General features: G+C 43.1%; 1 protein-coding gene and 2 non-coding genes across 3 annotated transcripts in view; 2 read left to right on the forward strand and 1 right to left on the reverse strand.

The window, feature by feature from the left end:
- Positions 1-10,280: 10,280 nt before the first annotated feature.
- LOC124788690 (phosphoglucomutase-1-like) overlaps positions 10,281-26,601 on the forward strand; it is a 90,420-nt gene continuing 74,099 nt past the window's right edge. The window contains exons 1-4 of the mRNA XM_047255970.1: positions 10,281-10,408; positions 13,169-13,907; positions 21,623-21,748; positions 24,597-24,920. Coding sequence (XP_047111926.1) covers positions 10,281-10,408; positions 13,169-13,907; positions 21,623-21,748; positions 24,597-24,920 — 1,317 coding nt within the window. The remainder of the gene's footprint in view (positions 10,409-13,168; positions 13,908-21,622; positions 21,749-24,596; positions 24,921-26,601) is intronic.
- On the reverse strand, positions 12,323-12,397 carry Trnal-caa. The gene has a single exon. It is a non-coding gene; the product is annotated as a tRNA-Leu (tRNA).
- Positions 12,733-12,807, forward strand: Trnal-caa. Its single transcript has one exon. It is a non-coding gene; the product is annotated as a tRNA-Leu (tRNA).

Consider the following 26,601-nt stretch of genomic DNA (forward strand, 5'->3'; position numbering starts at 1 on the left):
TTAGTCGAGGTACCCAAATTGACCAACTTCCTCGCCAAAATTTGAACTTCCTGTGATGACGTCACTGCAACACTGGCACATCTATGGCCACCATCGTGGATCCGCCATCTTGAATAAATTTAGCAACAGCGCAGAGTGGGGCCATGCCCACTTTGCACTACTACTCAGAGCCCCCAAGCCTATTATGATTTCCACTCATCTCTATTATTTCTTTCTTTTTATTTCCACTACCTCCTGTGCATTTTGCTCCCACTGCCTCTATCTGCATCCATATCTGCATCTTTCTCTTTCACTGCTACTGTCGTATTTTAAAAATGTTATTGGAAATATTTTACTGAATTTGTAGTCTTACTTGCCTTATATACTTATGGGTATTCATTTTAAGTACTTTTCAGAATTAACATTAAGACATTTTTTAGCCCATACCTTGTCACTGGAGTACCACTCTGGGCATATTTGTATATGCATGATGTGCCCATTACAAAGAGGCAGCACGTCATAAAGTTTTATTGGTGAAAAAATGTCGACTAAAAACATAGTTTGGTGATCTCAGAAACTTTGCAGAGATCCTACAATCCTTGCCCTGTGTTCACTACCTCAGTTAAAGTTACATTTACGCCTCAGATCACCATTTAGGTGCTTATTTTACGTGCATCCATCTTTGAGCCTCTGGATCTCGGTAACGGATAATGGTATTGGGAAAAGTTTCGAGGTACTCCGAGAACATCATTTTAAGAACATGTGGTAAACATTTCGGCGATTTGCCGTGAATATAAATTATAGAAGTGGCCATCCTCACAAATGGTATTTTTGGTGCTCAAAAATCATGGTTTTTCATGTGTATCTTGATGAATGATACAGATTTTTGAAAACGGAAAAATGAAGTTTCTACGGGAATGTCTGACGAATATACAGTTAAAATTTGAGCTCTTTGCAATGACTGTTTATTTAGATAAATGCGGCCCACAGCGCAAAAACGGCTAAAAACAGGTTGTTGTAGTTTCCTGCGTAAGTACAGTAACTTTGAACATCTGGATCTCAGTAACGGATAATGATATCGGGGAACGTTTCGAAGTTCCCAGAGAATATCATCTTATGAACGTATGGTAAAAATTTAGACAATCTGCCATGAATAAAAATTGTAGAAGTGGCCATTCTCACACTAGGACTTCTGGTTTTTGGGGTTATCTTAGGAACTACCCACGAGCATAGTCACTCCATGTCTACCCTAGACCACACGTAATGCAAAAGATCCAATCGATTTGCTCAATTTGCGCGGGTTGGAGGAAGTGTGTAAATTTTGATCCTATAGTGTAGGATAGGTATACAAATGGTAGCTTGTACACGGGCATCTGTAACTGTTGATTTGCTATATCTGTCAGCAATAGCACCAGAGATATGACCCCTCGAAAAATTTCTCGGACGCGGTTCCTGTGTTTTGTCGTGCACGGATCGATAGTTATCATTAATTTTCTAGATTATCTTTGGTTTGTGGAAATCAGTGCAGTTACGTGTACTACTTTCTTAAACTGCTATGCACTGTTCTCCAATGGTCTACAGAGAGCAGCTTATAAATGCTAATTTTGTCTCTGTATGTGATGATTGTGTATTCAAAAAACACTCAAATTCTGAGAAGTAATTTTGCAACTTCGTTTGCACAATTCTAAGTAAAAATGCGGTGAAGAAATAAAATACCGCAAGTTTTGTCACTGAAAATGTAATTGAAACAAAACTGTTTGGGAATTTTCTTTGCAACAGCTTGAAAGCATTTTTCCAACTGCTTGACCATAGCCTGAAATGAGACAGTAAGATTATAGCAATTCCATAATAAATGAATTGTTTCTTTTTATAATCTCTGATCAGAGATCCTACGAATTCTTCCAAGTTTCGGCTGACAGCAACAACAAAATTTACTAGTGACAATTTCTTGCATACCAGGGACTCTGACAAAATGTCATGCAAATGTGCACATTTCAGGTACTGTAAACAGATACTTATGGGTGTTCTTTCTTTGACTGTTCCTTTAACAACAGCTAGTAACACTGTATACCGCTCGCTAGAAATTTGCTTTGTTAGACTTGTTTTTCAGTGTATTAAAAAACTGTTCCCTCTGAAATGCATAACAGTCACTTGCTAAATTTAAGTGCAGTGATAAACGTAAACGGTATGTTGCATGGTTTATTAATGTCTTCGTGTCTTTTCTCAGGTTACTGAAGTTACTTGTTGTGTTATGAAGAATTTTGTCGGTACTATAACAATCCAAAGAGATCCACTGTTTAAATTTCTCACTCGCATTGATGTATCAGGGACGATGGAAATCAATTTCTCAGTGGTGTGGGTATCGTTATGGGGAACTTTAAGACATCTTCTGTAGTTTTGTGGCTCTAGACCGAAAGTATTATTATTCCTTATATACTAGGCGGTGAAGTTTAGTTTCTGTTGTTTACTTGTTCAGTGGTCGTAACTGTGATTCTCGCTTTGATGTGGAACGAGTGCAACAGAAACAGAAGTAACGTCAGATGCATCATATGGAGCCAATAGAGGGACCAGAAATGTTTCCCATAATATTTATCAGATACGACCAGCAGTATTTTAAGACTGTTCGCTGCCAAACCTCTAATCTTCAGGAGAGGATTTTCACTAGACAATGAAAGCGTTTTATTCAGAATTTCAACTTGGTGTGCTCACTGGCAGCAGTTTTTAAACGCGAATGAAAGCAAGGCGATATCCATAAAAAAAAGGAGAAATAAGCTGTTAGTATCTGACCAGGAAGCCACCGAGAGTCGAACTCCCATATGTAAAACAAATTCTAACTTCTGGTCACTTCACAAATGAGATAATGTGTTAAAACATTTCACGTTGCCGCGCGGGATTAGCCGAGCGGTCTCAGGTGCTGCAGTCATGGACTGTGCGGCTGGTCCCGGCGGATGTTCGAGTCCTCCCTCGGGCATGGGTGTGTGTGTTTGCCCTTAGGATAATTTAGGTTAAGTAGTGTGTAAGTTTAGGGACTGATGATCTTAGCAGTTAAGTCCCATAAGATTTCACACACATTTTGGACATTTGACGTTAAGCATGTAAGGGATATAAGGTTTAGAAAAGGACTGAAACTATGTATAAAGTTTGTTGGCAGTCGCTAAGTGTTCTCATTCTTAAATACTGGATGAGTATAGTGTGGGTAGTTTGCCATCTGTTTGAAGCAGAATCTAATTTTTCATGCATCTCAGTGTTTATGATGTAATGTCTTCCGATCGAAGTGTCGTACAATGATATAATTTCGCTGGGATATTCAGTTATACATGTGCGGATGTTGTCGGGAAAACGTGTTGCGAAAAGAGTTAGTAACAAAGAAGTAATAAATTAAAATGTTTTAAACTTTCATTCTTTCTTTATTTTATAGGGGGTGTCAGCGAGGAAAAGTTTCGTAATGGCTTTAAATTATGTGTAAAGTTTGGTGGGAGTCACTAAGTGCTCTCATTTTCAAATACTGTATGAATAAAGCCCAGGTATTTGGGCGCCGTCAGCTACAACTGCGGCAAGACATACAAGCAGTTTCTAACTGTAATACTTGCGTTACTATGTTAAGTCTTTAACATAATATTACACCTCTTGAAGAGTAGAATAGGACAGCAAATTAATTTTTTTAATTAGGTCAAAAATTTCATAAAATATTGAAAATCAAAATTTTGTTTTCCCTGAAAATCGTCAATCAGCAACGGGGACTGTGTGCCATGAAACAGGTTAGCCGCTTACTAATATAGATTGTAAGACGAATTATTGTTAACTTTAGGTGAAATCTTAAAAAGCGGTGTAAAGTGGAAGGAACATGTGAAATTAATAGTAGGAAACGCTGATGGAAGACAGATTTGTTGGAGGATTCTGCAAATATGCAGTGCAGATGCACCCTGTACGAGAAGCTACTGCGACCTATTCTAGTGTTCTGTTCCAGCAAATACAGTCCTTATCAAGTAGTCATAGCAGCAAACATCGAAGGAATTCAGAGTTGCGCTGCTGTTATTGTAACAGGTCCGTACAACGTATGAAAGTGTACAGTGGTGGCTACGGGCTACGAATATAAAAGAGAATTTTTGGAAGAAACACTGTTGAGTAAACTTAGAGAAGCGGTATTCACTGTAGAATGTGCCATGGTACGGGAAAATCTAATAGGCACGCCAGTCCTCGCTGACACGATGCCATTGGCCAGATTCCTCGGACGACACAGGAGTGACAAGTTTTTTGCTAACCAGTCGTGGCGAATGTCACTTCTAGGAAAATTATGCTTTTTGGCTCTGGTGCATAAATATATGAGTGTCGTTTAAGTTGTGTTTCTTGAAATTTTCGCGGCTCAGTGAGTATTCCATTTCGGGCTTGCAGCCGGATGACTTCGACATCTTGCCACGATATTTCGTCTGATAACCACAGACTGTCTTAAGGCTGAATGGCTGCCAGCCGAAGTATCGTGGCAAGATGTTGACGTCAACCAGCTGCACGCAAGAAACCTCGTATAATATTGTTTTATTTGATCAATCTGATTGTGTTAATAGCAACAGAGTAGAGAAATAAAACGAGACTATCAAAATAGCGGACTGTAACACACGTTACGATGTTAGGCAGGAGAATTTAGTCTGAGATTACGCAGCTTCCCAGTTATCCTGTTTATACATCGACCCTTTGGAAAGATAAGGAGTCACCTGACACTTGATTCGTTTCGCGTAAATTGATGTCAAAGCTTCACTAGCTCATTATTCACTTGTCTCTCCACTGACTGTATTGATTTTTAGGCTTTTGTGCCCCTACCGGGAAAAATAGAACCGTTATAAAATCGCTTTGCTGTTCGTTTGCCTGTCTGTCCGACTGCTAAGAACCATTTTTTTCAGGAACAGGCAGATTTATCAAGTTGAAATTTGTGTCAAATACTAAGGCCTACGATCTTTGACGTTGTGAAATATTTATGCCAGGAAGTCAATGCAATAAAAAGATAAGACCATGAATGTCACAAATTTTGATACTCTCAAACTCACTCATCAAAATCTGTAGAATACTTCCCATTGACCTAGAATCATGAAATTTGGCAAGAAGCAAGGTTTCACAGTGAAAGTAAAGGAAGAAATCCGAGTATGGTTAATTTGTAATTATACCACACGATAAAAGTATTTCCTTCATCGATTGTTATCCGACTTTCTGTCTGTCCACCGGTTAAGGCCACTTTTGATCAGGAACGGGAAGACGTATCAAATTGGAGTTTATGTTACATATTGAAGTCTATGGTTCCTTGGTGGTGTAAAAACTTTAAGCTTCGAAAAAAATGTAACTAAAAGACAGGGATATTTATGACACATATTTTGATACTCGCAAAGTCCCTTATCAAAACATATATCGTACATCCCGTTGATCTAGAATGCTGAACTTTGGCAAGAAGCAAGGTTAATCAGTGCAAGTAAGGTAAAGACATCCGAAAATTGTTAAATTATAACCGTGTTACATAATAATATATTTTTAGCATTAGAACATACACTGCATTCATCATCCGTCAAGAGAATATCAGAAAAATATTCCTGCATGCAAGCATAAAATGTAAGCTGTAGTCATGTTTCACTAAGCAAATAAAAACATTTTTAAAAATCTTTTATATCTACATGTATAAACTGAGGTCCCCTGCTCGCTGTCCGGGTTAGTCTCAGGGACTACTGCAGAGATTGTGATAGGGCTTGGAATTACCGGGACCGATATGTTGCCAGTATCGATATCGATAATAGGCTAAAATCGTCGACATTCTCGATTCCCGGGACAGATGAACTGTCTATATTAGTAATTAAATTTTTACGATGCCCTCAGTGCCCGAGGGCTACTTGCACTTGGCCCATTATAGATTCGTGATAGTTAACGCATATCAAAATGAACTGTAAAGAACATTTTAAAAAACAACGTAATGGAAGGGCAACACAACTGTGTTACTTTTCCCCCTACCTCATTCTTTGTAAAACTGCTGCTTCAAACAAGCTCAGAAAACTACAAGAAATTTGTGTCTGGTCACAGTATTCAAGCTCTCATACATTTTCACGTGTCACTTACCTCTATACTTGTTTCTTCAGTCAATTTATAAAGTAAATTTCCTTTTTCTTGTTTATTTTTCTCCAAAAATCAACTATTTACATGGTAGGTATCTCCCTCCGTTTAAATCCTAATGTTTGTTAGGACGATAAGATCTGATTAATGAAAACTTATAATTATAGAAATATTCAAGTTTATTTATTGTTACTTACAAGAAAAATAATTCAGTAATAAAAGTATTACGGTCCATCTGTCAAACAGAACCGTGTTAGTGCAACGAATCGAACAAAGTGGTATCAATTGTAACTTTGGAGTTCTTTTAACGTGGCTATTTGTTCACAGTCTGCAGCGTCAGTACGTTCTACTTGTAACAGAAGTCAAATAGAACCTTGTCACACTAACAAGTCATTTTCTTCGATTTTGTCAGTTGGAACCTTGTCTTTCTAAAGGGTTAATATGTTGTATGGATATCTATGTCCTCGCGTTCAAGAAAATTGCACGTATTCCGTTCATTTTTTGTAACCTAGAATATTTATGATCAATATCCTCTTTCCCATTAACTTTTTGCACTTCGACATCCTTTCTCCTTTGCAAAGTGCCAAGAATATTCTTAAATTCCACACTGCAGTCATCCACTTAGGTAATGGAGATGTCAGACTTCGTTCAGCAATCACAGTGATCGAATCGTCTCCAGAATGAATTTTCACTCTGCTGTGAAGTATGTGTTGAGTTGAAACTTACTGGCAGATTAAGACTTAGCGCCTGGCAGGGAATATATTTTTTTCGTGGCGGATTTTTTGTCGAGTAAGCTATTTAGGTGCGACTCACGATCCAGCCTCACAACTTTACTGCATCCAGTGTCTCTCTTCCATATTCAAAACTTCACACAAGTTCTCTTGTTATCGATTCAGTCATGATCTGCTATTTCTTTTGCATTCGGCTGTTTGATCTTTCAGATTGTTAATGTTTTTTATTTTATTTCATTGTAACTGAACACGTTTTGTTGGAAGCGTAACATGAATGATTTCTTAATTGGTGCCTACTTTGTCACACAGCTGTCTGAAATTCGCCCATCCGTGACTGTGGTACAGTTCTGTTGCCTGCACCATGTATGCCCGTTAGGGACCATGTGAACAAGAAAAAGAAATTCGGTCGCGTATGGAATCACACAAAGCCTTCCACGGCGGGATTACTGAAGAATGGGATACAAACAGTCGGCTTTGATTAGTGACGTCAGAAGTTACCACAGAAGATGTATTGCACAGATCTAACAACAAAGACGAATGTACAAAGGAACGCAGGACATAGAAGGCAGATGATAGACATATATATTTCGAAGATAATGTTAAGTACAGGGTGATTATAATTAAAGTTAAACTTTTAAACCGCTGTAGAAATAACACCACTGGTCAGAATGACCTCAAATTGCAACGGAATATTATCGAAGAAGGGGAAAACGTATTGCAGAAGAAAAATAAATAGTTACAAAAAGTAGCAATAGATGGCTCTTTAAGCATCATAATTTAGTAGTGGTCGACTACAAATGACAAATGAAACATGCATCGATACCTAAGGTGTACGGTTGATGTTAAACAAACTGTACTATTCAGTGTGCATGGGTGTACAGGTGTGATACTGTTAGTTACGTAAGTCCATCCACCATGGCAAGGTCACATCACATCAGATGGGGAAAATCGGTTTTTAACTGTCCCGAGGCCACAAACCGCATAAAAAATCACATCGGTATTTAATTGTCCTGATGCCAAAAACCGCATAAAAGGCATCAATCACATCGGTTTTTAATTGTGCTGAGGCCAAAAACCGCATAGAAAGCATCAATCACATCGGTTTTTAATTGTCCTGAGGCCAAAAACAGCATAAAAATCCTCAATCAAAATCAAATGGGGTTATTAATTTCCGTGTGACAAAACATATTCAATATGCTGTCCACCGTTTTCTGCAACAAGTAGAAATCGAGAAACAGCATGTTCCACAACTGATAGAAGTGTCTTCGGGGTCATGTTCAGAATATGTTGTGCAATGCGTGCCTTCAATGTAGCTAAGTTTGCAGTCGGAACACTGAACACAACATCTTTCAGATAGCCCCACAGCCAGAAGTCACACGGATTAAGATCTTCTGATCAGGACGGCCAGGCTGCAGGGTAATGGCTGCTGATAATTCTAGCATTTCCGAAATGGCGCTTCAGCAGCTCCTTAATTGGATTTGCAACGTGCGGAGGTGCGCCATCTTGCATAAAAAGGATCCCATCCACACATCCACGCTGTTGGTGAGCTGGAATGACGTGGTTGCGCAAAAGACACTCGTAGCGCTTACCAGTGACGGTACAGGTAACAGGACTGGAAGCACCTGTCTCTTCCAAAAAATATGGCCCTATGACAAATGATGCAGTAAACCCGCACCACACAGTGACCTTATAAGGATGAAGTGATACGGGTTGATTTGCGTGTGGATTTTCCGTTGCCCATATTCGACAATTCTGTGTATTGACGTATCCTGTCAGATGGAAATGGGCATCCTGTGTCCACAAAATCTTCCACGGCCAATAACTGTCCATTACCATGCGAGCAAGAACTTCTAAATCAAAGGTCTCTTTTGCTGGCAGGTCAACAGGAAGCAACTCGTGCACATTGGTAATTTTGAATGGATGGCAAAGAAGGATGTTTCATATGATTTTACTCACCGTGCTCACGGGTATGTCTAATGTTCGGGCAATTCTCCACGCACTACACGTTTGCACACCACCAATCGTCTCCTCCTGCGTTGCTGTGGCCACTGCTTCCACTGACATTGTATTATTTCGTTTTCTCCCTCTACCAGGTTGCACACCAAAAGAACCCGTCTTCTCGGATTTGTTGAATCATTTTCTCCAGACCCGCAGCAGTCATCGGACCATCCCTTTTTTTCAAACCCTTCAGTGTCTGGAAATTCTGCAGAGCGACGTGTGCACACTCATAATTCTTGTAATACAGCTTTACCAGCAGAGCGCGGTCCTGCGTTGAGACAGTCATGCCGAACTTCGCAGACGCGAAAAGAGGAAAAGCCGTGTACCCGCCGTGTTTATACCAACTTCAGTGGGTCGTGCGCATGAGAGGTGTTTTCATTAACGTATTGTGACACATAAAGCCCCATCAGTTGATCAATTTTCACATTCCGATAATATTCTGTTGCAATTTGACGTCATTCTGACCAGTGGCGTTATTTCCATAGCGTTTTCAAAGTTTAACTTTAATTGTAATCAACGAGGCTTATTCAGCAAACACTAACAAACACCCGATCACAAATTAAATTTTTAGGAGAACTGTCAGAGCCCTTTGAAATCAAAACAAGTTTGAAACAAGGAGACAGTCTCTCTCCTATCTTGTTCAACTGTGTTTTAGAAAAATTTATCAGGGAATGGCGAAAAGAAATGAGTTAGTTCAACTTTCCAAATGCAATCAGGTTAGGCCACAAACAGTCTGGGCTTACATTTGAATGCCTCGCGTTTGCAAATGATATGGCGTTTTTTGCAGAGCATCTTCAAATTGCAACTAAACAGATTGAAGTCCTCAAAGAAACAGCAGTGAAAGCAGTATTGCAAATATCTTTTGAGAAGACACAATATATGAACATAAATGCCACTGATCCAGCCTGGACAATGAGGACCAAGTGTGGCGACATCAAAAGAGTTCAGAAGGCCAAGTACCTAGGAGAGATTTTGATTCCAAACAATAATGAAAAGACGGTAATTGAAGAACGGGCATGAAAAATGGCAATAGCATTCAGATTGTGTCAGAACACATACAGATCTAAATAACTCTCATACCAGGTCAAATTCCAATACTACAGCACAGTCGTCAAACCTGAATGTTTATATGCATCGGAGACAATAGCCAGGACGGCACTTTCAGACTTGGAAAAGAAATAAAGGAAATTCCTTTGAAAGATTCTTGGGTCCAGAAAAATAGCTAATGAATTTACGTTCCGCCTAAGATCAGATCAAGAACTTTATCAACGATTTGAAAATATCACCACCACGATCAAGAAAAGAAGGCTGTCTTTCTATGGACATATTAAAAGAATCGAAGCAGAGAGGCTCGCCAACAAGATTATTCTCTACCAGGAGAACAGGAAGACACAAGTTCCATGGGTGAAAAAAGTGCACTGGGATCTAGAGAAATCCGTGATCACAGCAGAGGAAATCGTGAACAGGCAGATCTCTAGGAAAAATGTTATGGAGGTGAAGGATTTCTTCGAGGAGGAAATGAGGAAGAACAGAGTATTCTCGGCAGAAGAACGTGTACGAGTGAGCCAACGGATGAAGGAGTACTGGCCAAAGAGGAAGGAAGAGAACTTTAGAAAGTGAGGGAAGTTGTGTAAACGTAGCCCATAGATGGGTGAACGAAAATAAATAAAGAAATAAATATAAACACCCTGTTCATCACTTCTTTGAGTCCTAGTATCCTATTCTTCAATTGATCTATATAGCTCAACTGAGGAATGGGGTACTAGTGCAAAATAGAAAAAAAATGGGACAGAAGTAAAGTTACTATGAGATACCTCAGTTGACATACGGTATATGAGTTGTATCCCGAACTTCAGCCGATCTGTATAGGTTAACTGCAGAGCGGGATACAAATTTAACGTATGTCTACATCTACGCCGGACCCAGAACTAACCCGCCCCACGGATTAACGTCGAGGACTGGTGTGCCGGTCAGCCTGCACGTGGTTTATGGACTGTTTCCCACATCCGATTAGGTGATTACGGGGCTGATACCCACGTTCCGCCTCAGTTACACGATTCGTAAACATTTACAAAACGTCTGCACACTTTCGCATGGAATAACAGTAGGCACAGGCAGTTTAAATACACGAATTCCTTTCGGGGAGGGGGATGGGGGTGAGAGGGTGGGCCAGGAGGTGTATCCGGCCACCCTGTACTACTAACATTACTAAATCCAAAAATGAGCATGCAGATCGCATGAAGAAGTGGGTAAATGTAGAGACTCGTTTTCTCCACATGCGACTGGAATTCAGTGGAAACGTCTAATAGCAGTAAAATTCAGGTAACGATGATGGAGGTGGATAGCGGTCATGCACTCTTCTCTCCAAAAGCAGACCACAAAATCTTAGTAACAATGAGATCTGGTGACTGTGGTGGTCAGGGGAGGCTGATACTGAAAAATGCGAGCTGTATGAACAGGGCCCTGCCCTCTAGGAACCCAGCGTCACAATTGCGGGACAAACATTGTGCCACGAGACGGAACTCATCAGTCAAAATGGTAACGTAATCCTTGACAGTAATGCGACTCTGTGTAGTAGCCATGGGGCCCGTGGAATACCACGAAGCTGCGCGGGATTAGCCGAGCGGTCTAAGGCGCTGCAGACATGTACTGTGCGGCTGTTTGTCCTTAGGATGATTTAGGTTAAGTAGTGTGTAAGCTTAGGGACTGATGACCTTAGCAGTTAAGTCCCATAAGATTTCACACATATTTGAACATTTTTGAATATCACGATACGGTTGCTCATATCATCACCGAATCCCCACCATGTTTCACTCTTGGTACATGAACTCGACCAGAAGTTGGAAACAGTGTACAACAAGACTCATCCGACGAAATGATTTTCTTTCATTCCTCCATAGTCCAAGTTCAGCACCTCGTTTTTATGTTACGGGCATTTCCATAATTCATGAGTAGTTTTAAAATTAGAGCTAGTCCTGCAGTTCCCTGTTTATAGTGCTCTCTTCGTGTTGTTTTGTTGCTGACAGGGTTATAGAGTGCGACATTCAGTTCAACAGTGACTTTTGCAACTGTCGTCCTCTTACGTTTTGTTACAACACTCTTCGATGGCCGTCTGTCACGATCACTCAACACACTCTTTCATCCGCGTTGTGACTTAGGGATTATGCTTTCCTGCTTTACTTGTATGCGCTATAAAGCTTCGATCCGATGCCTCTTGAAACACCAAACACTTCGGCTGCCTTGGTTACAGAAGAACTCACCATACGAATACCAACAATTGGCCCACGTTCGAATTCACTTAGCTCCGACATAATGCATTCAAAATTACACAGAACACTGTACTGACCACGACTAACTCTTGCAAGGTATAGAGAACTTTCCACAGGTGCCGTTCGTGGTCAAATACAACAGCGCAACCTGCTGGCTTGGCTAGCATCCACATTTATGTTCGAGCAAGCATCTGTAGCGGTGTTTCTACATTTTGCCCAATCCCAGTATCATGATGAAACTTCCTGGCAGATTAAAACTGTGTGCCGGACCGAGACTCGAACTCGGGACCTTTGCCTTTTGCGGGCAAGTGCTCTACCAACTGAGCTACCCAAGCACAACGCACGCCCCGTCCTCACAGCTTTAATTCTGCCAGTATCTCGTCTCCTGTCTTCCAAACTTTACAGAAGCTCTCCTGCGAACCTTGCAGAACTAGCACACAGTTTTAATCTGCCAGGAAGTTTCATATCAGCGCACACTCCACTTCAGAGTGAAAATCTCACTCTGGAAACATCCCCTAGGCTGTTGCTAAGCCATGTCTCCGCAATATCATTTTTTTTTTTTTTTCAGGAGTGCTAGTTCTGCAAGGTTCGCAGGAGAGCTTGTGTAAAGTTTGGAAGGTAGGAGACGAGATACTGGCAGAAGTAAAGCTGTGAGGACGGGGCGTGAGTCGTGCTTGGGTAGCTCAGTTGGTAGAGCACTTGCCCGCAAAAGGCAAAGGTCCCGAGTTCGAGTCTCGGTCCGGCACACAGTTTTAATCTGCCAGGAAGTTTCATATCAGCGCACACTCCGCTGCAGAGTGAAAATCTCATTCTAGTATCATCATGTCTGCGCTATACTTAGGTAAATGGAAATGTCGTGTGGCTAGGGCCTCCCGTCGGGTAGACCGTTCGCCTGGTGCAGGTCTTTCGATTTGACGCCACTTCGGCGACCTGCGCGTCGATGGGTATGAAATGATGATGATCAGGACAACACAACACCCAGTCCCTGAGCGGAGAAAATTTCCGACCGAGCCGGGAATCGAACCCGGGCCCTTAGGATTGACAGTCTGCCTCGCTGACCACTCAGCTACCGGGGCGGACCTATACTTAGGTAAAATCGTTTTACAGGACTGTGCGGCATATCGTGTCGGTGGATACGACGCCGTACCTTGACCAGAACCCGGGCACCAGTGGACTCCGAAGACCGACGCTGATATATCGCCAGAAAAACTACGCCGAGAACTATATAGAATGCATCCTGAAGGTCCTCGGCGACACTGTGGTTGGGAGTACTATAGTCGTGGGAGGTGACGGTAGGTACCTCTGCGAAGAGGTGGCCCAGAAGGTGATCAGGCAGTGTGCGGCGAATGGAGTGTACAAGGTGATCGCGGCGCACAACGCGCTGATGACGACGCCGGCGATCTCTGCGGTGATCCGCAAATACGGCGCGCTGGGCGGCTTCGTACTCACGGCCAGTCACAATCCTGCCGGCCTGCTTGGCGACTTCGGCATCAAGTTCAACGGCTCCAACGGCGGTCCGGCGCCGCTTCCCTTCACGAAAACTGTTCACATCACCTCGCGGCACATCGAGAGCTACAAGACCCTGAGCAACCTGACTGTCGATCTCTCGGACATTGCGACCCACTGGTTCAACGTCGAGGGGCGAGAATTCCTAGTGCAGGTGATCGACTCGGTGGATGACTACGTGCAGCTGGTAAAGGACATATTTGATTTTCCGCATCTGAGCCGGCTGCTAACGGAAGGTCTTGGAGGAGAGCCTTTCCGCCTGCTCGTGGATTGCATGCACGGATCTAGTGGACCGTACGCGCGCAGAATATTCTGCGATGAAATGGGCGCGCCACCTGAGGTAAGTTGTACCTTCCGTAATTTCTTGTAAATTAGTATAACTGACTTTCCTGACGCGAACAACCACTCAGTGATCAGTTAATAGTTGAAACCAAATTAAGAAATCCTGAATCTCTCTTGCGTATGTCAATCTGCTGCCACGACAGATTGTATGAAATGCGTACTCTTGTAATGATAGTCCACCACAGCTACTTTTTAATCATCTTTTTATTTACTGCTATCGAGTTTGAGCATGGCTCATTTTCAAGCTGCACCTGGATATAATCAAGCTATTAGCAGTACATATACAGTAGCTATATAATTTGTTTACTTACACTGTAAGATCATAAATACTTTTCGATTACAGTGACGGAAAAATATCACAACACCCAAAAATAATTAATGTAGTGGAACGAACTTTCGGGTATACATTTGTCTAGGTAAGATATTTAAATGATTTACATTGCAAGGTCACAGGTTAGTGTAAGCGCGAGATAAACAATTGAAAATCTGAAATGCTGGTACATTAATAACCGGTGTAATTACCAGAAAGTTGACTGAAAGCGTGCAAATGTGCGTGCATTGTGTTGTACAGTTGTATGATGTCAGTTTGTGGGATGGAGTTCCACACCTGTTTCAATAAGTCGTTCAATACAGGGACGGTTAATGCTGGTTGTGGACGACGATGAAGGTGTCGTCCGATGATGTCTCATATGAGCTCTATTGGCAACAGATCTTGTGATCCAGCAGGTCAAGGCAACATGGTGACACTCTGTAGAGCATGTTGAGTTACAACCAAGGTAAGTGCTCTTCATGAACGGCAGCATAACATGTCGAATAACCAGACTGGCGTACAAATTTGCGGTCAGGGTGTGTGGGATGACCACGAGAGTTCTGCTGTCATACGAAGTTGCAACCCAGATCATAACATCAAGTGTATGTCCAGAGCGTCTAGCACGCACACAAGTTGGTCGCAGGCCGTCCATTGGCCTCCTTCTAACCAACACACGGCCATCACTGACACCGAGGCAGAATCAACTTTCACCAGAAAACACAATAGACCTCCACCCTGCGCACCAATGAGCTCTCGCTTGACACCACTGAAGTCTCAAACAGCGGTGGTTCGAGGTCAATGGAAAGCACGCTGCAGGACGTCTCGCTCGGAGCTGTCCTTGTAGTAACCGATTTGTAACAGTTCGTTGAGTCACTGTGATGCCAACTGCTGCTCACATTGATGCTGCAGATGCAGTACGGTGCGCCAGAACCATACACTGAACACAACAGTCTGACCTCTCGGTAGTGCCACGTGGTCGTCCGGAGCCCAACCTTCTAGCAACCGTACAGTCTCGTGACCATCGCTGTCAGTAAACATGTACAATGGCTACATTCCTGCCAAGTATTCCTGCAGTATTGCAAAAGGAACATGTAGCTTCTCTTAGCGCTGTTACACGAACTCGTTCAAACGCATTGAGGTGTTGATAATGGCGGTTTTGTCGCCTTAAAGGTAATCTTGACTAACATCCACTCACCACGCTCAACCTCAAAGGTAATTAACGCTCATGACCATTACAACATGTTTTTATGCAAACTTGGTTTGCTTCCTCATAGAGGCGCTACTAGCGCCACTCTTCTGCGACTGGCGCGAAATTTGAGTAGACATCATATTTCAGGTGTAGAAATACGTCTAGCAACTTTCGCTTATGTCGCACATCTTCTTCTTAGTGCTGCGATTTATTTTATCAGTGTATTTATGTGTAACAGGTATGGTTTGCTTTGAGTTTGCTCATGGAGGTAAAAATAAGGGGAGAGGGCGCTGCAGACTTACGCTGTACGTTGTTTTCAAGCCGGTGCCATCCTGTTAGATGTCCCAAAACTTTAGCAGACTATTGTTTACAAGTAGACTACGACTGCTTTTTGTTCGTAGTTTCTGTCGTGTACACGCGACGGTTGTTTTAAATAGTAAATATTACAATGCTTACGTTAATAATGTAGTGTCAGGACAGCATTTGAAAACTTTTTTTAGTCTTAAATGTGTATTAGATCAACTAATACGACGCATTTGCCATAGTAAATGTAATTTTTTTTCATTATACTGTTCAGATAACTAAGAAGAGAACTATGTGATCTGAAAAGTATGCCTTCGTAATCCCTTTAAATACTCTTTTACTGTATTTGCTACTGAAGCTCCTCCGAAAGCAATGCTTGTTAGCTTACTGGTACTGATCCTTATTCATTACATTTTCAACTTTCAAATCATACTCACAACATTTTTATATGCATTTACATCCCATTACTTCACGGTAAGATGTCACATATCACTAACACATAGGTGGAGGGAGAGAACTGCTTAGGGAAGAAGCTGCATTTAGCCAGGTGGACAAAAAGACCAAGGAAATGACTGCACTGTCGAAGAGCTAATCTGACACAATTTAAACTCACTTGTGTTTTTTGACTTTCTTTTCACTAGAACATGGCCTGCAAATAAAAATTTCTACAAATGCATATGTATGTGAAACTCATATCAGAGAATCATAGAATTTTCTGAAATCTTCCAAAAATAAATGCGTAGTATATAATCAAATATCAGTTCTTCAGTACGTTATTCAGCACCAGAAATAATGCCTGTTACCTTGATATAAATATTTTATATCGCAGTTTTAAAGGAGCTGAATTAAAAATTAATATTCAATATGTTACGTACCTTTTCTATGTGATACGCAAAAAAAAAAAAAATGAATGGCGCAGCACTTCCCCTAATACGGACTGAGGAAACTGATGTTTGGTCTGTATCCACTTCTCTAAAATGAGGAGAACATAATTTACTTTGTTTTCTCGGTTTCCAATCTTTTCTTCTCACAGAGGGCTTCGCGAGTTGCACTGACAGGAAAGTTGCACAGGTCACACAAGAAAGGAAATCGCAGTAATCCGCAGAATTAAGGACCCATATCACCGACGACGTTTAGCAGTAGGATTTTGAAATACAAATTGTGTTCTAGAATATTGACACACTGATGCAGAAAATATCGTGCTTGTGAAACACAACTAGCTCTTCATTCACACGAAGTAATTAGTAATATCGACAGGGGATCTGAAATTGATGCACATTTATAGATTCACGAAAGGCTTTTGACACCGTTCCTCTCAAGTGACAATTGCGCGCTTATGGAGCATTTTCTCAGTTGTGCGACTGGTTCGTGATTTCCTGTCAGAAAGGTGGCATTTAGTAGTAATTGACGGAAAATCATCATGTGACATCGTGAGTTCCCCAAGGAAGTTTTATGTGCTCTTTGTTGTTCCTAATCTATATAAACTATTTAGGATGCAGTCTGAGCGGTCCTCTGATTGTGTGAGGGTGATGCTTTTGTTTACAGTCTAGTAAAGTCATCAGAAGACCAAACCCAATTGCAAAATGGTTTAGACAAGATGTCTCTATGGTGTGAAAAAAGAAAATTCGTTCCAAGCAATAAAAAGTGTGAGGTCATCTTCATGAGAGCTAAAACGAATCCGTTAAATAACGTTTACACCATAGATCACACAAATCTGCAGGTTTTCAATTTTTAGCACCTCAGGGTTACTATTACGAATAACTTCAACTGTAACAGTCACACAGAAAACGTTATGGGAGATGCGATGGGCGGCGCTCCAGAGCCAGGTCTTGAAATTAAATCGATGATACATCAGTGAAAGCATCTTCGGATTCGCCATCAGAAACAATAGAATAGTCACAGATGGAAGCCACTGAGTCCTCTGGTAGAGAAAAGCTGAGTCAAGTTTCGACCTAAAAGCTTAGGAGGAAAATTTCTGCAAGTAATAACGATGGGGGGGCGAGAAGATGCAGACAAAGAGTCCACAACGCCTTCCGTTAGTAACCAGCGGAAAGCGAGATTGAAGATATAGCAATATCTGACCCAGAAGCGATCTCCTATGCCGAACAATAATTGCGTACGGACAACAGTAAGAGAGGCAAGAAAGTACAGGAACTGCGGATTATGGAGTCAAGTAGAACAAAGCGGGAATATAGGGAAAGAGAGGCGAATCTTAATCTCAGTCAAAATTACATCAATTACAAAATCAGGAACAACAAATGAGACACTGGAACTGAGAAAAAGTAATATACAGCAACAAAAGACATTTATTTTTCTATTCCACCTGGATAGGCGGCGCATGGGTCTGCTCCAGTGAACTGCTTCTGTAATATAGGCCGAAAGTGAAGGAAACGAGTAGGAGCAGGAGAGGTGAAGCTCTTCGGTACTGCATATAACTTGAACACTTTTAATAGAGTCAAAAACACAAGCAAATATGAAATGCATACATAACTTTGGCTAGGATGAGCACGTAGATGTGAAGCCATAGTCCATGTTTAATCCTGTGAAGCTAGGATGACTGTTCTGTAAAATCTCAAAACTAACAATTACTCGTTGCTGTCCAAACTTTAACTGAACGCACCTAATACAAAGTCTCAATAGCAAGCTAGCCCACTCGGTAGTAGAAGCGATATTTCCAGGCCGTCTGCTCTTGATGAAATGGGCCGAAATCAAGACGGCACTCTCTGAGCTCCACAGCATCGGCCAGAGGGCGCTGTCGTCGGCGTAGTTAGTCTTCTCTCGTAGTGCCAACTAACGAGAGTGTGCACCTACGTTGTGGCATCGTAACTATCGACGCCACATTTATGAACTATCAAAATTGTAAAATTTTTAATTTAAATATCAACAGAGTTTCACCCGAGTTCAAAGTGACCTGTATCCAACGGTTCTCACACGCGGCTGAAGTCGATATAGCATTATTGCAGGAAGTAGAAACCAACAATCCAGATGAAATTGCAAGGCACAACGTAATTCCCGACAGTTCTGAAAGTGCAAGAACGGGGATATTAACAAAAGACGGAAATCAATTGCTGGATACCATGAGGCTGTCAAGTGATAGAGGAATATCAGCACAAATACAATATAGACTGTGGTGATAAAGGTCAAGAGATACCACTTAATACTGTCTCGGACCTCCTTTCGCAGGGCTTTGTGCAGCAGCTCGACTTGGGTTGGACTCAACAAGTCGTTGGAAGTTCCCTGCAGAAATAATGAGCCATGCAGACTCAGTAGTCAACCATAAATGCGAAAGTGTTACCGGTGCAGGATTTTGTGCCTGTACTGAGCTGTCAGTTATGTCCCATAAATATTCGACGAGACTCACATATGGCGATCTGGGTGGCAAAATCGTTCGTTCGAATTGTCCAGAATGTTCTTCAAACCAATCGCGAACAACTGTGGGACGGTGACATGGCACACTGTCATCCGTAAAAATCCCGACGTTATTTGGGAACATTAAGTCCATGAAGTAGCCGATCATAATCATTTCCAGTCAATGATCGGTTCAGTTGGACCAGAGGATCCAGTCCACTCCATGTAAATACTGTTCATATCGTTATGGTGCCACTACCAGCTTGCAGAATCCATTGTTGGCATGATGGGTCTTTGGCTTCGTGGGGAGGGGGGGGGGGTGGCATCACACTCGAACCCTATCATCAGCTCTTACGAAATGAAATCGGGACTCATCTGACCAGACCACGATTTTCCAGTCATATAGGGTCCAACTGATATGGTCATGAGCCCAGGAGAGGGGCTGCAGGCGATGTCGTGCTGTTAGCAAAGGCACTCGCGTCGGTCGTCTGTTGCAGTAACCCATTTACTCCAAATACCGCCGAACTGTCCTAACGGATACTTTCGTCGTACGTCCCACATTGATTTCACGCAGTGTTGCTTGTCTGTTAGCAGTGACGACTTTTCGCAAATGACGCTGCTCTCGATCGTCAAGTGAAGGCCGTCGGCCACTGCGTTGTCTGTGGTGAGAGATAATACATGGAATTTGGTATTCCCAGCACACTGTTGATCTCGGAATATTGAAGTCTCTAACGATTTCCGAAATGGAACGTCCAGGGCGTCTAGCACCAACTATCATGCCGCGTGCAAAGACTGTTAATTCCGGTCGTGCGGCCATAATCACGTCGGAAACCTTTTCACATGAATCACCTGAATACAAATGACAGCTCCGCCAATGCATTGTCTTCTATAGCTTGTGTACGCGATACTACCGCTGTCTTTATATATGGAGATCACTATATCCCATCACTATTGTCACCACAGTTTACAATCTTTGTAAACGTGCGTATTCCGTCTGGAAGCAGTTGTGAAGAGGTGACGGCCGAGTTTTGCAAACAGGTAATTACATCTGTTTTATCAGCAACATGAAGCAGAGCAATATTTTGTGGTGGTTTTAACTCTGTTGTTAAGAAAAAAGACCAAAAGCCAAACTGCAACAGATGCGTGGAATTTGACTACATGGTTAGAAATTTAAATATGGTTGACACGTGGGAGGCAACAAAGCAGAATGACCGGATAGCATGTAACGTCAGTACGTCAGAAATCTTCTTCTTTCTTCTTCAGAAATCTGGCTTATAAATTTCTCCGATCATTGTGCTTATATTACCAGAATCAATTTATAGAGGCAAATGGAGAAGAATACTGGAAATTAAATACTACCTGACTGAGACACGTGGAATTAAGAATTATGGCTCTGGAAACATGGAACGTCTGCGTCACTAACACAAGGAAATACCCCAACAGATTAAATAGCTGAATGCAGCGTGAGAAACCCAAACTACTGAGGTTGCTTAGACAGTGTGGTTACAACAAAAGTGAGAGGGAAAAAAGTACAAAGAAATTTTCTGTCATGTCTCCCCGTCAATTGTTCCAAAGTATAAGAAGCATAACTGCATATGGGACAAAAGTCAAATTAATCGAGAAATTCAAGGTAGGAAACGAGACAATACAACAGCAGGCTCTTATGAAAGGCGGAGTGCTATGCTGCATGCGGCAGTAGACGTAGACGAGAACCTCGAATCTGTTTCCGTGGATCATATCGACATTGTGCTGACAGAAGCAGACAACAGTTCCCTCAGCAAAATTTGCAGAACAGGAAATACATGAATCTCTATTGTGAAGCATGAAAGTCACCAGGAATAGACGGCATGCCAACCGGATTTTACCGCACTTGTTGGGATGTATTGAAAGAAGAGTTAATTAACGTATTCAGTGACGCATGGAATGTCCAACACCTCCCTGCAAGCTTCCACGAGGGGCTCATCGTATTGGTACCCACGAATTACCCGCCAACAAACATCGGCTCCCTTAGGCCGATAACCTTGGTTAACGCCGACTGCAAGGTAATAGCTCGAGTAGTAATCGCAAGATTACGGAACGTAATGAAAACCGTGATAGTAGATAACCAAACGTACGCTGACCATGGACGTAATACAACAGGCATCTTCAATGACTACCGTGACGTAATATTCATCAAGGAGCTCTGTAATATCTATCAATTTTTCGAAAGCTTTCAACCGGACCTCCAGAGTTTTCTACTAAAAGCTATAGGAAATTTGGTACCTGTAACAAATCTCCCAACTTGTCAGTCATTTTGCAAGGAACCCATTCCAAAGTCATGATCAGTGGACAACTAACTGGATCATTCGATACAAAACGATCAGTCCTCAGGGTAGCCTGCTTTTGATGGCCCTAAACGCGGTTGCGATCGAACCTCTCCTAAGTAAACTTAACAACTCGGTCCAACGGTTGATCTTAGCACCATAGAAAATAGCATGCCGATTTGCAGATGATCTGAGAATGTTTGCGTCGGCACAAGACCCAATACCACATGCATAACATTTACTGAACATATATTGTGCAGCGACAGGACCCATGGTCAACTGTATCATCCAAGATAATGAACTCTGCGAAAGGTTTACTGCTGGAGGAACATGATGTAAGATCTACAAAGGATGCAGACTACCAACTGGCGCTCAATGTCGCCAGCGTACATCTACATTCCCAGTGAAGTCTCGATATAATTCGAAAGTAAAACTAGGGAACGAGTACATCTTATCAAAAGTGTATTACATAGCGTCCATTTTGCCAGTAACAGCGCCAATACCCAAATTCTTTCTATTAGCAATTTCGTATACCGTGGAAACATTTTCAAGATAATGTAATCCATACTAACATTACTCTTTGAAGAAGATGGGATCGGATAAATATATAATGCAAAGCATTACTAGTACACAGAGACCTCAGAAGATCAAAATTCGGCCCTACCAGTCACGCAAGCATACTTCTTCAAGCTGTTCAAGCACAGAGCTAAGTAGTGCCTGTTAGTATTGGCAAAAACATTCAAAGCTTGGCTTCCTCAGGACGGCTACGTAACCCAGGAAGACAAAATGAGCAATGCAATGAAATGGTACCACGATACTAAGAAACGTTCAGGTCCTAACAGAGTGGACGCTAAATAACCTCATGTCACTTGTTTTAGCTATGGAAGAACATTCATAACAAACAGCTTACGTCTGGCTTTAGGACAGAATGGAATAAAGTCGTCATTGAAATAATTTCAGTGCGCACAAAGCTATACTCTATTCATCCTGCGGATTCACGGAACTGTGAAAAGTGTAATGAAGCAGATACACTTATACACCGGTTCACATGCCATCACGCACACGGAATCTGGGAATGGAGTCAGGATAAATTTGCATCACTACTGCGTGCTTCACTGCAGTATGTCAGGAATCAAGAATCGCATAAGATACAAAAGGTTGCGTGTGATACCAGACCAAAAGCGATAACTCGGTCAGAAAAACAATATGGTAATCTGGCTGTTGGGTCGATTCGTACACTACGTGATAACACCAGAAACGCCGAATTGAATGAAATTTAAGTTTAAACTGACAACATTACTCCATAACTGCGGAACAAACTAAATTATCGAAACAGTTTTGCAAACTACACAAGAGCATGGTATCCCCGCATCTGAGATATTAAGACCAGTGTATAGATCGCCGAATCGGAGATTTCGCGCATTTCTATTCATTTTGTCCGCTTTTTACCGTAGATCACGTACGGGATTGTGAGGCCCAGGAATATTCCACTATGTTCTACAACAAATTCCGCATTTTCCAATCGAAGTTGCCCAAGAAATAATATGTTGCATTACTTATTGAACGCCGTCGTAGTTGCCTTACTGTGCTAAACCTGTAACAGAATAGTATATCTCTTAATGAGCAAATTATGACAGCATTTCAAATTTTTAAGTTGTTTTCATGATGATTATATAATATTTGAAAATAAAATTGCCTTTGGTCCTCGAAGCCGTTAGACGTGCAACCTTTAACTGGGACCGGGTTACCGTACCCTCTGCCAGTCGCTTAGCAATATCGACGTTGTGACTCTTCAAGCTTTCCCGGCGGACGTGTTGTAAGTAGTCTTCACGGGTTTGCCGCCGGATCAAGTTGTGCAAATTCCACAGTATTTCATCGGAACAACTGTCCAACACCTTTAGGTGATTCAACCTTGCTGATGGCTTCGTACGATTGACGGTATCCGCACGTCGACGCCCCGCGAGAGCTGCTCTGCGTTTTTCGGCAGAGGGAGTTTAAATATGGCAAATCATTGCGCATGCGCGATTTTCGGGCCTGCGCAATCTTCGCGTGCGTGTTCTATAAACGGGGCGTCGACGTGTGGATACCGATCCTCTATGACCTCATTTCTTTCCCCCATCTGCTCCTGTTCCTCGAACATATCCGCATACTCTACTCCTCCCGCCGCCTTGATCCCCCTCAACCCCTGGTTGCTCCTCCCCTCTCCCGTCCCCGCCCTCTGCCACGCCTTCACTGTTGTGTTCCCCTTACCCTCCATCTCTACACCCTTCATCTCCTTTCCCAAGGTGGCTTCCATCAACTCCCCCTCCCGGATGATGCCCTCTCTCCCTCCATCTATCCCTCCTATCAACTCTGATACCCACCCCCCTCCTTTCCTCCGTCCTTTCCCTGGGCTCCCTCTTCAACTCGTTCCATCCTGTTTACTCCCTACCAAACCACTCCCTACCTCCCTTCTCTCCCCCCCCCAAGTCCTTTTGTATTCCCCTCCTCTGCCTTCCCCACTCCCTGCCGCGTCTGCCCAGCACCCCCCCACCCCTCTTATGGGTCCTCATCCTCCATCAGCTCCTTTCCTGCCTCCCCCTCCCTGCGCTTTTCCTGTCCTTCCCCTCTTTTTTATTTTCCCATCATCTGTCCAGTTTCCTCCCACCTGCTCTCGACTGTGGTATGTCACATTTGCCAACTTTTTAGTGCAGTGTTCCTGTGACTGTTCAGTGTTGTTCGTCTTTCTCGTGTTGTGAATTTTATGTCTTTTGCGAACAGAAACCAGACTGTCGCCGTGTTTTTTAATTGTCTGTCTGTTGTTTTACCTGTCTGCTTCGTATGTATTTTATTAGCATCATCATCCGTCTGTTCTATGTTTTAATTTCCACGATTTTTTTTTCGCCATGTTACTCTTTAAGCCTCCGATTTTATCGCCTGTTTTTTATTATTTATTCTCTTCATCTTTTTAACAAAGTCTGTAGGCTGAAGAGCGGCATACTAAGCTGCTGCCAGCCCGCCCCCTTCGGGGGGAGTCGAAATTCAATAAAGGAAAAAAAAAAAAAGCGGATACCATGAGTCGTATCTAGCCACCAGCAAGGTTGAACCACCTGAAGATGTCGGACAGTTGCTCCGAGGAAATATTGTGGAATTTGCACAACGTGATCCGGCGGCAAACCCGTGAAGACTATATACGACATTGACGTTATTCAGCGCTAGTGCTCGAGGCTGTCGTTTGTTGCGGGGCCGCTGCAGACGGTGATGAACGGGAAGCCGGTGGAGGACTTCGGTAACCACCCGGCGGACCCGAACATGACGCGCGCCAGCCAGCTGCTGCAGCGCGCGCGGGCCGGAGCCTGCGACCTGGGCGCCGCGCTAGACGGCGACGGCGACCGCTGCCTGCTCGTGGGCCGCGGCGGGCTCTTCGTGCCGCCCGCCGACTCGCTGGCCGTGCTGGCCGCGCACCTCTGCTGCATCCCCTACTTCTACAGCCGCACCACGCCAGGCTTCGCCAGGAGCATGCCCACCGCCGCCGCCGTCGACCGCGTCGCCAAGGAGCTCGGCCTCGAGTGCTACGAGGTGCGTCTCTCATCTGAAATGTCATTTTAACGCTAGTACCGCAGGAAGCGGTCAAATGTTTTGAAATTTCGCCTGTCCATAACGTCTATATTTTAACACGTTTTTATCAGATCGCTCTCTTCTCTGTTTTCTCGGTGCAAATTTTGCAATTGATTTTTACACTAATGGCCATTGAAATTGCAACACCAAGAAGAAATGCAGATGATAAACGGGTATTCACTGGACAAATATATTATACTAGCACTGACATGCGATTACATTTTCACGCAATTTGGGTGCATATATCCTGAAAAATCAGTACCCAGAACAACCTCCTCTGGCCGTAATAACGGCCTTGATACGCCTGGGCATTTAGTCAAACAGAGCTTGGACGGCGTGTGCAGATACAGCTGCCCATGCAGCTTCAACACGATACCGCAGTTCATCAAGAGTAGTGACTGGCGTATTGTGACTATCCAGTTGCTCGGCCGCCATTGACCAGACGTTTTCAATTGGTGAAAGATCTGGAGAATGTGCTGGCCAGGGCAGCAGTCGAACATTTTGTGTATCCAGGAAGGTCCGTACAGGACCTGCAACATGCGGTCGTGCGTTATCCTGCTGAAATGTAGGGTTTCGCTGGGATAGAATGAAGGCTAGAGCCACGGGTCGTAACACATCTGAAATGTAACATCCACTGTACAAAGTGCCGTCAATGTGAACAAGAGGTGACCGAGACGTGTAACCAATGGCACCCCATACCATCACGCCGGGTGATACGCCAGTATGGCGGTGACGAATACACACTTCCAATGTGCGTTCACCGCGATGTCGCCAAACACGGATGCGACCATCATGATGCTGTGAACAGAACCTGGATTCATCCGAAAAAATGACGTTTTGCCATTCGTGCACCCAGGTTAGTCGTCGAGTACACCATCGCAGGAGCTCCAGTCTGTGATGCAGCGTCAAGGGTAACCGCAGCCATGGTCTCCGAGCTGATAGTCGATGCTGCTGCAAACGTCTTCGAACTGTTCGTGCAGATGGTTGTTGTCTTGCAAACGTCCCCATCTGTTGACTCAGGGATCGAGACGTGGCTGCACGATCCGTTACAGCCATGCGGATAAGATGCCTGTCATCTCGACTGATAGTGATACGAGGCCGTTGGGATCCAGCACGGCCTTTCATATTACGCTCCTGAACCCACCGATTCCATACTCTGCTAACAGTCATTGGATCTCGGCCAACGCGAGCAGCAATGTCGCGACACGATAAACCGCAATCGCGATAGGCTACAATCCGACCTTTATCGAAGTCGGAAACATGATGGTACGCATTTCTCCTCCTTACAGGAGGCATCTCAACAACGTTTCACCAGGCAACACTGGTCAACTGCTGTTTGTGTATGAGAAATCGTTTGGAAACTTTTCTCATGTAAACACGTTGTAGGTGTCGCCACTGGCGCCAACCTTGTGTGAATCCTCTGAAAAGCTAATCATTTGCATATCACAGCATCTTCTTCCTGTCGGTTACATTTCGCGTCTGTAGCGCGTCATGTTCGTGGTGTAGCAATTTTAATGACCAGTAGTGTAACTAACTTCCCGATGAGCTAGAGAACGTAGCTCAGAATGGGATGACAATGTAGTATTACATGAATGCTTGGCGTCTGTACTTTAGGTCATATCCGAAAGAGCGGACACCACGC

Source organism: Schistocerca piceifrons, chromosome 3 (assembly GCF_021461385.2).
Source record: "Schistocerca piceifrons isolate TAMUIC-IGC-003096 chromosome 3, iqSchPice1.1, whole genome shotgun sequence".
In the NCBI taxonomy this organism is placed as follows: domain Eukaryota; kingdom Metazoa; phylum Arthropoda; class Insecta; order Orthoptera; family Acrididae; genus Schistocerca; species Schistocerca piceifrons.